General features: G+C 56.1%; 1 protein-coding gene across 1 annotated transcript in view; it reads right to left on the bottom strand.

The window, feature by feature from the left end:
- Positions 1 to 900: 900 nt before the first annotated feature.
- Positions 901 to 14,947, bottom strand: part of SLC4A1 (solute carrier family 4 (anion exchanger), member 1 (Diego blood group)) — a 19,065-nt gene continuing 5,018 nt past the window's right edge. The window contains exons 2-20 of the mRNA XM_011940091.1: positions 14,166 to 14,248; positions 13,949 to 14,039; positions 12,908 to 12,969; positions 11,958 to 12,138; positions 11,727 to 11,862; positions 11,130 to 11,253; positions 10,790 to 10,874; positions 10,456 to 10,637; positions 9,702 to 9,912; positions 9,257 to 9,469; positions 8,930 to 9,078; positions 8,614 to 8,808; positions 6,967 to 7,140; positions 6,505 to 6,594; positions 5,788 to 5,954; positions 4,414 to 4,667; positions 2,738 to 2,907; positions 2,478 to 2,651; positions 901 to 1,855 (exon numbers count right to left, since the gene is read on the bottom strand). Of these exons, the coding sequence (XP_011795481.1) occupies positions 1,775 to 1,855; positions 2,478 to 2,651; positions 2,738 to 2,907; positions 4,414 to 4,667; positions 5,788 to 5,954; positions 6,505 to 6,594; positions 6,967 to 7,140; positions 8,614 to 8,808; positions 8,930 to 9,078; positions 9,257 to 9,469; positions 9,702 to 9,912; positions 10,456 to 10,637; positions 10,790 to 10,874; positions 11,130 to 11,253; positions 11,727 to 11,862; positions 11,958 to 12,138; positions 12,908 to 12,969; positions 13,949 to 14,039; positions 14,166 to 14,180 (2,754 nt within the window). The 5' untranslated portion in view covers positions 14,181 to 14,248 and the 3' untranslated portion in view covers positions 901 to 1,774. The remainder of the gene's footprint in view (positions 1,856 to 2,477; positions 2,652 to 2,737; positions 2,908 to 4,413; positions 4,668 to 5,787; positions 5,955 to 6,504; positions 6,595 to 6,966; positions 7,141 to 8,613; positions 8,809 to 8,929; positions 9,079 to 9,256; positions 9,470 to 9,701; positions 9,913 to 10,455; positions 10,638 to 10,789; positions 10,875 to 11,129; positions 11,254 to 11,726; positions 11,863 to 11,957; positions 12,139 to 12,907; positions 12,970 to 13,948; positions 14,040 to 14,165; positions 14,249 to 14,947) is intronic.

Genomic DNA, 14,947 nt, shown 5'->3' on the forward strand with positions numbered 1-14,947 from the left:
CAGCCTCCGGAGTAGCTGGGACTACAGGCGCCTGCCACCTCGCCCGGCTAGTTTTTTGTATTTTTTAGTAGAGACGGGGTTTCACCGTGTTAGCCAGGATGGTTTCGATCTCCTGACCTCGTGATCCGCCCGTCTCGGCCTCCCAAAGTGCTGGGATTACAGGCTTGAGCCACCGCGCCCGGCCTTTTTTTTTTTTTTTCTGAGACAAGGTCTTGCTCTATTGCCCAGGCTGGAGTGCAGTGGTGCAATCTTGGCTCACTGCAACCTCCGTCTCCTGGGTTCAGGTGATTCTCTTGCCTCAGCCTCCCGAGTAGCTGGGATTACAGGTGCCTGTCATGACACCCGGCTAATTTTTGTATTTTTAGTAGAAACGGGGTTTCACCATGTTGGCCAGGCTGGTCTGGAACTCCTGCCTTTAAACGATCCACCCACCTTGGCCTCCCAAAGTGCTGGGATTATAAACATTAGCCACTGCGCCAGTCTACTTCCTCTCTTTTCTACCACTCCCTGATTCTGTTTCCCCCTCTCTCACCACTTCCATGTCTTTCAACTCTTTTTATCTTTTTGTTTTATAAAAAAATAAATTTGCCCATGTTCTGGAGAGCCTGCTGTCTCCTACCCCAATTGGTCAGATCTGGGTTCTCCCCAAGATTCAATCTAGATGGGGTTGAGGATAGTGGGTCTCAAATGAGGGGCCTGGAGCTGTGTGTGAAGCCAAAGTAAGATGAAAACTCTTAGAAAATACACAATTAATAAATTACAAACCCCCTCCCTGTCCCGCTTCTACCTTCCCACCCTCTCCAACTCCCTATCCAAATCTAGTATTGACTGTACCTTGCCCCCCACCCCCACCCCAGGGCAGGGCTTGTCTCAGTCCCCTTGGAGTCCACTGACTCCGGGGCCTTCAGTAAATGTTGTGGAATGAATGAATGAGTGAACTCATGAGTGTTTGGAGGGAGGAACCAAACACAGGGGACCTGAGTCCCAGGCCCGATCCCTGGATCATCCTCACCTGTACCTTGCCCTCGCCAGGATGCCTCTCTCTGGGCCCAGAGAAGAGGGTCTCAAGGTAGGGGCTGGGAGCAGAGTGGGGAAGGGAGGATTCACAGGGGAATGGAAGGTGGACGCATGATTGACAGAGGACAGAGCTCAGACCTCGAAGTCAGAAGGCCTGGTTCAAATTCCAGCTGCACAGCCCAGTTCAAATCCCAGCTATGGGACCTTGGGTATGTTCAAAGACAAATGACGACTGCTGTAGAACAGTCCTTGTGGAGTTTACAAAGCCCTATTTTACACGTATCTTTGGTCCTCAGTAACCATCCTGTAATGTGGGTATTATCATCTATATACCCATTTTACAGAAAAGGAAGTATAGGCCGGAAAGGTCAAGGGACTTGCCCAAGGTCACACAGCAAGCACCCCACCTGCCCACCCACCTCCTGCCTTTGCTTCTACCCTTGCCTGAGGTGGGAAGAGGGAGGGCTCAGATCTAAGTCTTCCAGCACAGGGTCCCCAGTGAAAGTGTGGCAACAGGAGGGACTGTGGAGCAAACCCCCTAATGTGGGCCCTGTCGGCCGTCTCCAGCCAGAAAAGCCAGGCTACCCTTTGTGGAAGGTCTCCTGGACACCCCTTCCTTCCCCACCCACAGCCCTGTGACCTCAGCTGCTGCTCCAGGAGGAGCCTGGAGTCCATGAGGTGCCCATGGACTTCTGCTTTTCCTGGGAAAGTGGGGATGTGGAATGGTGGGGGAGGGTCTAGGGCCTGGGCCCGCCCCTCACACAGGCATCGCCACTTCGTCGTATTCATCTCGACCTTCCTCCTCATCAAAGGTTGCCTTGGCATCATCAGCATCCAGCTGGAGGGGAGGGACAGGAGAGAGACAGGGTGAGAGATTCTGGGTCCAGAAGAGCCCTCCCTAGGTACGAGAGGCATCTCTGGAGTTAGGAGAGTGTCTGGCTGTCTTGAACCTTGGGCCACTCCTGTTTTATCACCCCAGCCACTAGGACTGGCCTGAATAAGTAGTTGTCAAAGTGGGAGGCAACACTGGGGATGTGGACCCTGGCAGGGGAGGGCCTGCAGAGGGTGAGCAGGGGACCTCTTCACCAGGGCAGCCCCACAGTGACCTGAGTCACATTGTGGAAAAATCCTATTAGAGGAGTGACTCTGTCCCAAATGACTCGGAAGACGGCAGGACTTGCTGCTCAGGGGTCCAGCTCACACCCAGCACACCCTGTCTGCCTCTTGACACTCTCCCCAGCCGTGCCATCATTTCCCTCCTTTACAGGTGAGCAAAATGAAGGCACAGAGAAACGAGGCCCTGTACTCCAGATCATATACTAGGACACGGCAGGCCAGAACCTGGACACCAGCCCTAGACCCAGACTTTACCCATGATGCTGTCCTGCCTGCCCTAGTTCTGAGATGCATCCCCTTACATGCTCCCAGCTCTTGTGCCCCAGGCCCAGGCAGCCACTCACACACTGAAGCTCCAGGTTCCTGAAGATGAGTGGCAGCAGGACGCGCCGCAGAGGCACAGTGAGGATGAGGGCGAAGGGCAGGGCCAGGGAGGCCGGCGTGGACTTCACCACCCACAGCACTGCCAGGCAGACGATCTGGATGCCCGTGAACAAGTGCATGCGCCAGGTCTTCACCTGCAGGGGGAGACTGGGGTCAGTGCCTATCACACCCCAGCACCCTCCACCACCCCAGGCTGGGCAGTCAGAAAAGGGTCCTGTACCCGCTTGACGTAGGGCACATCTGGGTGGTACTTGGATGGCTTGAGCAGAAGCAAGATGCGGTCAAAAAGCTGGATGCCGCTGAGCGATGTGACCCCCATGTAGAGGAAGATGCCAAACAGTACAGCCAGGGGGATGCGGGACAGGATGGGCTCCATGAGGATGGACAGGCCTGTGGGGGAGCCGCATACTCTCAGCCCAGGTTGCCTGAAGCCTGGCACCAGTGGGGGTCAGGCCCCTGTCTGGGGCTGGGAATAAAACACAGGCACCATATGGAGCCGTTTTTTTTTTCTTTTTTTTTTTTTTTTTTTGAGACAAGGTCTTGCTCTGTCATCCAGTGCAGTGGTGTGATGTTGGCTCACAACAGACTTGACCTCACTTGGTCTCAAGTGATCCTCCCACCTCAGTCTCCGTAGTTGCTGGGACTACAGGCACATACTACCACACCTGGCTCATTTTTTTTTTTTTTTTAATTTTTAGTAGAGACAAGGTCTCACTATGTTGCCCAGGCTAGTCTTGAACTCCTGGGCTCAAGTGATTCTCCTGCCTTGGCCTCCCAAAGTGTTGGGATCCCACGCCTGGCCTGGAACCATTCCTATGAGTCTTTTTTTTTTAGACGAAGTCTCGCTCTGTCGCCCAGGCTGGAGTGCAGTGGCGCAATCTCAGCTCACTCCAATCTCCGCCTCCCTGGTTCAAGCAATTCTCCTGCCTCAGCCTCCCAAGTAGCTGGGATTACAAGCGTGCACCACCATGCCTGGCTAATTTTGTAATTTTAGAAGAGACATGGTTTCACCATGTTGGACAGGGTGGTCGCCAACTCCTGACCTCAGGTGACCCACCTGCCTCAGCCTCCGAAAGTGCTGGGATTACAGGCGTGAGCCACCACCCCCAGCCTCTATCGGTCCTTTTTATAGGTATTACCCCAATTTTACAGATGAGGAAACAGGCTCAGAGAGGTAAACAACCTGCCTAAGGCCACACAGCTGGCAGGCAGTCAGAGTCCTGCCTACCTGACGTAAGCCCACTCCCTTAACCTAATGAGGGTCACAGAGGTCAAAGACACACACCTTTCTCCTCACCCCAGTCCAGAATACCATCAACTTTGCCTCCTTTAAGAATTTTCCCTGACCTCTCCATCTGCAACCATGGCACTGCCCACACTGAAGCCAGCTCGACTCTTGGCTGCTCCAGAACTGAAATCAACCCCAGTGACCCTTCTTTCTTCCCCCCCACATCCCTAGACTATGCCTAGAGCACCGCCCCTTGTATCAGTCATGGAGCAGCTGAGCTGGAAGATAACTTGGGGACATCTGATGAACCCTCCAACTGTGCAGGCAGGGAAACTGAGACCCAGAGACAAGGAGGAACACTGGGTTAGCGGCAGGGCAAGGCTAGAACCCACGGTTCACTGGACTTCTGTTGGATAAGTCAGAAGGTGGAATCTGGTCTGGAGAAGGCCTCGGGAGTGGAGCCCCCTTCCTCCCTGCTCAGACGCCCAGCCCAGTGCCTTGGCCTTTCCTCCAGGATCCCCTCGTTTGAGTAGGGGATGCTGGGGAGATGTGGGAAAGTGGTGCAGGATGGGAGAGGCTGGAGGAGGTGCTGGGTCTGAAGGGGTAGGGGAAGGGGCCAGGGGTAGGGGGCAGGAGGATGGTGGAGACCCGACCCAGCTTTCACTCACCCACAAGCACAGAGACCAGGAGTCCACTGATCCGCTGCTCTTTGACCTCCTGGATCTGGGCTGCAGCCCCTGGGGTGCTGGCTTTGCCCATGACAGTGAGGGCATTGGCATGGGTGACGGAACGCACAGTGGTGGCGCTGAGCCAGGGCATCCCAAAGAGGGCAGCCACCCCGCCCATGCCCACTACCAGCAGCAGGTCCAGGTGGAAGCCGGAGCCCTTGACCATCTTGCGCTCGGGTTTGCTGACAATCAGCCTGCGGTAGGGGAAGGCGAGGTGTAAGCAGGGTTCTCCCCTGCCTCCTCCACCTACCCTTCCTTCTCCATATTTGGTGTCCTTGTAGCCCAGTTTTGTCTTCTGCGCCCCTCCCTCTTTGAGTTCCTTGCTCCCCTCCCTCCCGCCCCATCTTGAGAATCCAGACTCTTAAGAGCAGAAATGTCTTCACAACATTCAAGGCTGATTCGCAGGCAATGAAGCTTCAGCTTCAGGGAGCTTTCCTTGTACACGCCTCTCCAAGATCCAGCACCTAACTTTATAGTTGTCATTTTGCATTTTTTTCTTTTTCTTTCTTTTTCTAGAGTCTTGCTCTGTCACCCAGGCTGGAGTGCAATGGTGTGATCTTGGCTCACTGCAACCTCCGTCTCCTGGGTTCAAATGATTCTCCTGTTTCAGCCTCCTGAGATGCTGGGACTACAGGCGCGTACCACTACACCCGGCTAATTTTTGTATTTTTAGTAGAAATGGGGTTTCACCACATTGGCCAGGCTGGTCTCAAACTACTGACTTCGTGATCCCCCTGTCTTGGCCTCCCAAAGTGCTACAATTACAGATGTGAGCCACCTCGCCTGGCTTTTTTTTTTTTTTTTTTTTTTTTGAGATGAAGTTTTGCTGTCGTTGCCCAAGTTGGAGTGCAATGGTGAGATCTTGGCTCACTGCAACCTCCGCCTCCTGGGTTCAAGCGATTCTCCTGCCTCAGCCTCCCGAGTAGCTGGGATTACAGGCTCATGCCTGGCTAATTTTTTGTATTTTTAGTAGAAACAGGGTTTCACCATGTTAGCCAAGCTGGTCTCAAACTCTTGACCTCAGGTCATCCGCCTGCCTCGACCTGCCAAAGTGCTGGGATTACTGGTGTGAGCCACTGTGCCCGGCCACATTTTTTTTTTTTTTTTCTTAAAAAGAGCTCTCCAAATTATACAACCTGAGGTCCCACAAAACCTGGAACTACCCCTGGCTTTTCACTATTCCTGCTAGTTGGGAGGGCCACACACCCACAGGGACTAGCTTGCAGTCCTGGGTCTCTTGCCTGCCTGGGAGAACGCCAGGGAAAGGTCCCTGCCTCCCACCCTCCCAGGCCCAGCCCCCACCCTGTCTCTCACGTGGTGATCTGAGACTCCAGGAATATGAGGATGAAGACCAGCAGAGCAGGCAGGGCAGAGGCAAACATCATCCAGATGGGAAAGTGGGAACGCAAGCCCAGTGGGTGGATGACCCAGCCCCGGGCTGAGGAGTTGGACACCTTGAAGCCATCAGGCACTGAGAGTTTCTGTGAGAGGGGGTAGCAGGTAAGAATGCCAAGGGCAGGAGGATGGGGAAGGGTGGGAGCAGGAGGAGCCAGGGTCGGGTCCTGGGGGTCGGGCAGTTAGGTTGGCAGCTCTCGGGAACTTACTTATATTGAGCACTTGCTCTGTACCTAATCATTACACTAATCCCTTTACATCCATCTGCTTGTTCCCCACTTTACAGATGAGGAAAGAGAATCAGAGAGGTTATGTAGCTTGCCCCACATCACACAGCTATTTGATGGCAGAGCTGGGATTCATGCCTAGATCTGCTTGACTCCAAAGAATACCTATTCCTACTGCTCTGGGTTAAAGGAATGAAGGTAGAAACTTGGCCCAGCCCCTTGCTTTGGCCACAGGGGTCCTCTGGGGCTGTGAGAAGCACAAGGGACTCCCAGAGGAGGCATGGATGGGATAGAGGTAGTCCCAGCTGGCTTCAGGTTGGGGAAAGCTATTCTAGGGAAGGGGCATGCTAGGGGGTGGAAATGAGGACCTGGGGGGTATCATGGTCTGAGGGCTGGGAGGAGGGGTCACCTGGGTGTAGGTATCCTCAATGAAGAAATCCACCAGGACCATGATCAGGATGGAGATGGGGACCCCAAAGTCCCCGATGACCCGGCGCAGCTGGGGACAGGTGAAAGGACCAGTGGTCAGTGCCCAGTCACTCCCCACCTCCTGCACCTTCCTGTCCTATATTCACCCAGGGGGCCCTACTCTTCCAGGGGATCCGTCAGCATCTAATGCCCTGTCCTGCACCTCAGCTATGTCTGCCTCCTTTCTTTTTCCCCCAGCAGTTCTCAGGCTGGGCATGCCACAAAAGTGGGAGGGGTTTGCCCTCAGTGAAACCCTAGGTAAGGATAGGGCCAGGGGAGGTTGGAATTGGGAATGGGAATCTGAAAAAGAAGGGAAGCTAAGGGCACTGGGGAATTTGGAGTGGGGGGCTTTGGGCTGGGATAGGGCAGTATTGGTAAGGACAGGTGAGGAGGGTGTGCTGACCTTGCCAGGGAAGTAGGAGCTGTTCTTGAACTTGCGCAGCATCACGGCAAAGAAGAAAGTACCAGCCATGAGCACAAGGGAGAGGAGGGCTGTGTTGGGCAGGGGGCCCTGAGGTTTGGGCACCATCAACACATTGTAGTCATAAGTCTTCTGTAGTGGGTGGTCCTGGAAGATCTGTAGCAGAAAACCAAGGCATTCTGTTCCCTCCCAGCCTTGGCTTGGGCTGGAAAGTACCACCAGCTAACTCTACCCAGCACTACCATCCATGCATCCAGTCATCTATTAATTCATCATCCATCCATTTATCCACCCATTCATCATTCATCCATCCATTATTCATTGATCTTCCATTGATTATTCTCCATCCATTCATTATCCATCTACCCATCCATCCACCTACCTATCATCTATCCATCCACCCATTTATCCATCCATTCATCTATCCATCATCCATCCACTCATTATCCATCAATCATTCATGCATCCATCCATTATCCATCTATTCATCCATCCATCCATCTATCTTCTTCCTCAATTGACATGGAAACAGAGGATAAATGGGATTCTACAGCTTGGTTTTCAGGAATGAAGACCCCCAGGTTTGGGCAGGGAGGGCCATGGAAGGCAATGCATGTGTGTGTGAGCACACATGCACACCCAGGACCTGGGAGACATGAGAAGGCTGGAGGTCAGGAAACAAGGGTCAGGGAAGTTTCCAACAAGGGGTTAAAAGACCTGGACACAGAAAGACCCTCCATCTGACAGAATCAGGGGACAACACATAGGGCCCACCCTTCTTCCATATAAAATGCAGGTACAGATGCAAGCAGACCTTAAGATGACAGGAGGCAAGCCAAAGTGGGTGGGCACTCTATCCACAAGCCCTGCAGCTCTTGAGGACAAGTGCAGGGGAGGGAGTGGGGGACTTCAGAGGCTCCAGAGTCCCCCTTGCTCTCACTGTGCATGTACTTTCACATGCTGTGTCACGCCCATACTTACCCATTGCTCACACCATGTGTGGTCATGAACTGGACATGTGCACACAGAGGCACCCTCTCATGCCTCAGCAAGAATGCTTTCCACAGGCAGCGGCAGGTGCCAACACATATGTGGTCACAGTCAGCACAGCTGCACAGTCCTGTGTGCAGATGTGTGACCACACAGACACAGACACACATGTTGCCACAGTCACATGCACAGTCACATGCACAGTCACATGGTTTTGTACACAGGTGAAAGCAAAGCCACACAAATGCTGCACAGACACATGTGCGAGGACACAATGGCTCTGTCTTTTTTTTTTTTTTGAGACAGAGTTTTGCTCTGTTGCCCAGGCTGGAGTGCAGTGGCACAATCTCGGCTCACTGCAACATCCACCTCCTGGGTTCAAGCGATTCTTTGGCCTCAGCCTCCCGAGTAGCTGGGATTACAGGTGCCCGCCACCCCACCTGGCTGATTTTTGTATTTTTAATAGAGATGGGGTTTCACTATGTTGGCCAGGCTGGTCTCGAACTCCTGCCCTCGGGTGATCCACCCGCCTCAGCCTCCCAAAGTTCTGGGATTATAGGCGTGAACCCTCACGCCCAGTCAGGGTCTCGGTCTTATACACAACCTCCCGTGTGCATTAACATCCCCATAGGCCCCCACCTTGATCAGTTTGGAGAAGGTCTCATAGATGAAGATGAGGGAGATGAGGAAGGAGAAGATCTCCTGGGTATAGCGGGAGATGAAGCGGACCAGAAAGCTACCCTCGAAGGCCACCACCAGCACCACCAGCAGGATGAGCCAGAAGCCGATCCACACACGCCCCACGATGTACTCTAGACCGTTGCTCTCACAGAACTGTAGGGTGGTCAGAAGAATTCGGTCGGACAAAGAGGGCCTTGGGGCAAGGCACCGTGCATCAGGCAGGTGGGGCGGGGGACATGACAGGGTCAGGTCAGTGGGGCAAGGACAGAGCTACCGAGAAGAAGGCTTCTTCAAACACCAGCAGGGGTCCTGAGAAGCCAACCACAAGCAGGGGCTGAGCCCCCAGCAGGGCGAAGAGAATGCCCTGCACTGCCGTGGAGATCAGCAGCTCCGACACTCCTATCTGGTTCCCGGTCTTTTCTCCTGTGGGTAGAGGTCACAGAGGGCTCAAGGTCAGAAGATCATTTCCAGGGGCCCATAGAGCAAGTCATGGGCAGGCTGATGCAGGGGTCTGGAGGGTCAGAAAGAGTCAGAAGTTGGGGCTGAGACAGAGGCCAGAGGATCAGAGGCGAGAGTTAGGGAGACAGGTATTGGCACTGACCCAGGAGGCCACCGAATGTGATGGCAGGTGACAGGGCAGCAAAGTAGATGAAGATGACGGCAGCCAGGACCTGGGGGCTGAATGCATCTGTGATGTCACTCAGGTAATAGGGGTAGCGGCGCCGGATGTCACGCACCAGGCCCCCGAAGAGCTGGCCTGTCTGCTGCAGAGGATCGTCTGGGCCCCTGGGGCCCCCTAGGCCCCCATTTAAGTCTGTGGTGGAGGATAAGAGCATGATCAGAGGGAGCAGCTGGGGGAGGTGAGGGGAAAGGGGACTGGAGGGTGTAGGGGAGATTGTCTGATTGGAATGGGGTGGCCAAGAAGGCTGGGAAATGTGGGCATAGGGAGCGGTGAGAGAGGGACATGTGATGGGAGACAGAGGCTACGCTGAGGTGTCTGGGAGTTGGTGAGGGCTCAAAAAGCCTCGGCTGGGAAGGGCAGGTACCTAGGCCCTTGTAGAAGCTGGAGTCTGGCTTGGCAGGGCTGGGCTGGTAGCGTCTTCGAAGCAGCTCCCTCTGCACAGGCACCAGACTGAGCAGTGCCTGCTCGGAGGGGGCATCGGTGGGAGGCAGCACTAGGCTGCAGTCCAGGAAGCCCTCCAGGGAGCGCAGCAGCTCCCCTCGGCTCTGAGCCATGTAGGCATCCATGCGGAACACCTAGGGGCAGGAGACAGGGTCAGGGCTGTCTGGACCTGCAGAGGGAAAGGACCCAGGAGTCCGAAGTCAGGGCCTCCAGGGACCAGAACCCCCTCAGGCAGCAGCTCCCATTGCCAGGAACTGCTTTTCCTGTCCACTCCCACCCCTTCTCTCCACTAACAAAGGGCTCTGGGGAGACAGACAGAGGCCCCAGGTGGGGAAAGAAGGAACTAAGCTAACCTGGTGGGTTAAGCAGGCTAGACGAATCTAGAGCTAACTAAGCCCGGCCAAGCCAGACCTGACCAGGTGGAACCAGGTCAGAGTGGGCTGGACTAGACTAAACCAGGCCAAAGCCAACCAGATGAGACCAGGCCGGAGCAGGCAGAGCTGGGCCAGACTGCACACACCCGACTTCCCCTGTCAGGTAGCACAGCAGCAGCTGGATTAGGCTGAATAGGTCAAACCAGTGAACCTAAAGTAACCCAGGTCAGGTTGGAGAGCAGGCCTCAGCCACCACCCAGCTCCCAAGCTCCCCCAGCCCAGCCCTCTCCGGCCCTTCCTCACTCTCTCTGACATGAGGGCGGCAGTAGCCCGGCCGAGCTGAGTGTAATCAATGTGGGGGTCCTCAGGTCCCAGCAACACAAAGAGGAAGCGCACAGGCATGGGCTGCTCCACTGCCTCCAGCTCCGCTGCCTCCTGCAGCCTCACGAAGCCCAGCACTGGCCGCTGCAGGAAGGTGGCTCGGCCTGTTAGGGGACCAGAAGATCAGGCCAGGCTGAGGAACCCACGGTGGGTGTGCTGAAGAGGTGGGGCTGCGGGGGTCCAGGCTGAGGGAAAGACAGGCTGAGCCAGGACACAAGGGGTGTGGAGGGCTGAGGGTAGAGATGCCTGTTCTTACCCACTAGCACCAGTGTGGCCTCTGAATCTGGGGGAATCTTTTCCAGAATTCCAGATGGTGAGTGTCCTTCTGTGCCCCCATCTCCCTGTGGGAAGGAGGGTGGTGACAGGAGTCCTCGGGCCACTCTGACCTGAGAGACCTGCGCATCCTCCCCTTCCTCCCCTTCCCATTCTCACTTCCCACCATGTTCAGATTGGGGGCTTCCCAACTCTCCTGGCACACCCCAGTTGCAGGAGTACTTCTGGTCCCCTGCTTGTGGTGGGTTTTTCAGGACCTCTGCTGGCGTTTGAGGAAGCTCTTTCTGTGCCCCACCCTGGCCCTGACCGTGTGACTGACACACCTGCTCACAGAAGAGCTGTGTCTCCAGTGAGGAGTGTTGAGGGAGCAGAGGCTGTGAAGGATCCCCAGAGCGCGTCAGGACCGCAGGCTTCACACCCCCCAGGGCCTCCAGCTCTCCGGCATGGCTGCAGGACGTACAGGGGACATGGGCTGAGTAAGCTGTTCAGGCCGAGCTATCAGTAGTGGGAGGGATCAAGGGCCAACATCAAGGGACGGGGGTAGACATCAAGGGTAGACATCTGGGACTTCCCAGACCAGACCAGAGAGACCCTGGGATGGAAGGAGAATCAGAGCCTCCTCTTCAAGTACCTTGTAGATGTAAGTGGGTGGCCTCTGAAATGACGAGGCAGGATCAAAAGAATGGCTAGAGAAAAGGGCCTTGCAGGTCTACCCTCCTGGGGACCAGCAGCCCCCAACTCTGAGCATAGGACATGGCCACCCCTTTCAAGGTGTCAGAGATGGGAGCCATAGTGGAGGAAAGTGAGCCCTTGCTTGGTGAGGGTAGGGCCACCTGGATCCCTGGGGAGAACTTGGGGCAAGTGGGCTGGGGAAGTGGGCCCGCTGAATATGGAATCCAGGCCCTGGCAGGCAGGGGCACCTGTGTTTGAGCAGCAGGACCCGGAGCAGCTCCTCTCGGTCCTGAGGCCGGATCTGGTCCTCAAAGATAAACCTGTCTAGCAGTTGGTTGGCCACTCCAGCCAGGGAGGTCTCTGGCAGGTCCAGGAGGACGGTACCTGCAGGCAGTGGAAGAGTGAGCTGGGAGGCTGGGCCATAGCCCCACACAACAAGTCTCACCTGCAGGGGGCCCAGAAGGACCCAGGAGGCTCACCCTTGGTGAAGACTTTGTGCAACTCTAGAAGGCTCCAGAAGGTGAGGTGAGAGAGGTGCGGGCGGCCCCAGGCCCCATTCTCCCCCAGGTTCTCCTCCAGTCGCACCCAGCGCGCCACCTCCATCCATCTCAGTTCCTGGTTCTTTTCATCCATCACCAGCTCCTGTAGCTCCACATAGACCTGTGGCCCCATGCGCCTGAGTTAGTCCGTCAGGTATAGTCCAGGGCATAGTGGGTGCTCAGCCGCTCTCGAGAGAGGCTTGTGCTTGTGAGGCTTGGATCCCTGTGCTCAAGGGTCCGTAGATATGGGTAGATATGGCTCACACCATTCCCCTATCTCCCAACTTCCTGGCCAGGCCCTCACCCCATTTGAGAAGGCATTTGGAGAACCCTGACCCAAAGGGATGCTGGAGAGGCCACTGGGGAGGGAAAGGAGTGGGAAGCGGAGGCCTGGCAGGCTGAGGCTAAAGGGGACTTTGGAGTCATTGGGTCAGTCTCCAGCCTCTAAGATTGTTCGTGGTTGTGCCTCAGCATGTCCCTGGGGCCAGGTGGTTGCTCCAAGGGCCATAGCTGAGGGCCGGCCCAAATTCCTAACCAGCTAGATAGTTCGGTGCTCAGTGGAGACCTGAGGGGCCTGGGCAGAGGAAAGCAAGTCTTTAATTCTGTGCTTCCCCAGTGAAGCCCAACAGCCCAGTCAGGGCCTGAGGGCCTGGGGACTCAGCTCTTGTCAATCAGGTTATCCCTGCCCAGGGTGCTTCTGGAAGGGGGCCCAGGCCTCCCCGTCAGTGGGGCATCCCTCCCACCTATTTCCTGGGACCGTCACTCCTCTATCGGCTGCAGGGTCTCCCCCAGTCTGAAGCTGCCTCTATCGCCTTGCTCCTCTCTTCCCGGGTCAAATGGTGGACCCCAAAGGCAGCATGGGAGAGAATGGGGGAGGCTGGGATCCTCACCTCGTGGGTACCCGGGTGCGATGTGGTGTGGTAGTCTGTGGCTGTTGCCTCGGTGTCGTGAGCTGAAAACCGGAGGTCGGTTACTATTGACCTGCCCGTCCCCCACCTGAGGCTCTTCACGATCCACGGGGTGAGCCTCAGAGACCTAGGCATGGGCGGATGCCCCCTCCTTCCCAATGGCCCTGGGCTGGGCCTCTGGTGCCCCATCCCACACTGGCCACTCAGCGGATGGGGCTCCCCACACCTGTGCTGGGCCTAGCCTTGGGCTCCCCATCTGAGCCTTGTCGAGGACCCCTGGGACTCAGCCAGGGAGGCCTAGCCCCTCCGCAGTGATGAGGTGAAGGGACCTCTCCAAGGTGACTGCAGAGCCCTGAGTGGCAATTTTCAGGATCCTCCTAGGACCTCCTCCCTCCCCTTCCACCTCTGAGGCCAGTCTCTTTTCCCACCTGCCTCAGTGAGCCCATCAGCATCCGTGCAGTGTCTCACTGAGCTCAGGCACCAGGGTGGGTCAGCCCCTTATATTCCCGCCCCTCCCACCCCCAGCCCTCATTTCCGAGAGGGGCCTCTTAACTTTAATCCCAATCTCCAGCACTTAAGTCCTGTTGACAGTAAACAGGCCCTGCTTGGGGCTCCCCACCTAAAAGACCAGGGAAGGCAGGGTGGTTCCTGGTGTCTTTCCACCCAGGAGGGTCCCCGCAAGCCCCTCATTTCTCAGTACCTCTTTCCCCAAGAACAAGCCCAGTTTTTTGCCTGGAAGCTGGCATTGGATGGGCACAGATGGCATGTGGGCTCACACCCTTGTCCTAAACGGGCTGCCCACCCCTCTCACATTGCAGGAGCACTGGATGGGTGACTGCCCCTGCTCTCCCAGTCACCTCCTGTGATCATTTCAAACAAAACTCTGTTTATCCTTCAATCAGCCAGAATTGAGGGGAGAACGGCCCATGGGGCTTGGAAGGAGGACTGTGGAGAAGGGGAGAGGACAAGTGCCCCTCCTGTCCCTGTCTAGGGCTCCCAGCAGAGGGAGGGAGAGGGGCTTACCTGCCGGCTCCTCCACCTGGGGCTTGAGGACGCCTGGGTCTTCATATTCCTCCAGCTCCAGATTCTCCTCCAACACATCTTCATAATCATCCTGTGGGAAGCGGCCACTGAGGCTGGGCTGTGAGGAGCTCTTCCACCCCCAATGAAAATAGGGGTCTAGGGCCGGGGTCCCCAGAGCCTCCAGGTGGGAGCGCTGCTGATGCCAGGGAACACCCACCTGCAGCTCCTCCATGGTGTGGTCCTGAGTGTCCAGTTGTCCACGGTGATCCGAGCCCCCAGCATAACCCGCAGCGCGGGTCCCTGCAGCAGAGGGCACAGGCTGAGTGGGGCACGGGGCATCCCAGGATCTCCTGGTCCCCCTCCAGAGGAGGCCACAAGTCGGTGTAGGGGATCCACGTGTTGGAGGTGGTAGGGTCAGAGGAAGGAAGTGTGGAGGGAACGGGAGAACGAGCTGGATTTACAGGTGTGAGGGTAGGTGAGCAGGGGCCAGGAGAGAGGGGCAGTGCAGGGAAGAGGTAAGTCTGGCTGGCACCAGTGAAAGATGTTTGGGGAAGATGGGCAGGTGACCCTCAGGTCCATCTCCCTCCTTCATTCTCTAGTCTTCACCTGGCTTCTTTTCTTACCCATCCCTGGGACTCAGCCAATGCCAGGGGACATCTTCAGGAGGCTTAGCTCCCCTGAGGGGCTCTAAACACATGCTCTTCTCTCAGAAATAGCTGCTGCTTACTGGGCATGGGCTGCAGCATCCTTGGGAGTGGTCCGCAGGTCTGGACGATGTGGTCCTGCTTCTTTACCTGACCCCATCTTGCACTCCGTCTCTCTTGCTCTCTCCCCCCATAGCCTATTGGCCTCCTGTGGTTCCTAGAACTCACTAAGCCCTTTCCTGTCCCAGGGCCTTTGCATATCCAGCTGTCTGTATCCCGGACACCCTCCCCATAACACCTCAGCCCTTCTCACATCTCAGCTCAAATGTCTCCTCTTCAGAGGCCCTCCCTGACC

Source organism: Colobus angolensis, unplaced genomic scaffold (genome assembly GCF_000951035.1).
Source record: "Colobus angolensis palliatus isolate OR3802 unplaced genomic scaffold, Cang.pa_1.0 Scaffold187, whole genome shotgun sequence".
NCBI classification, from domain to species: domain Eukaryota; kingdom Metazoa; phylum Chordata; class Mammalia; order Primates; family Cercopithecidae; genus Colobus; species Colobus angolensis.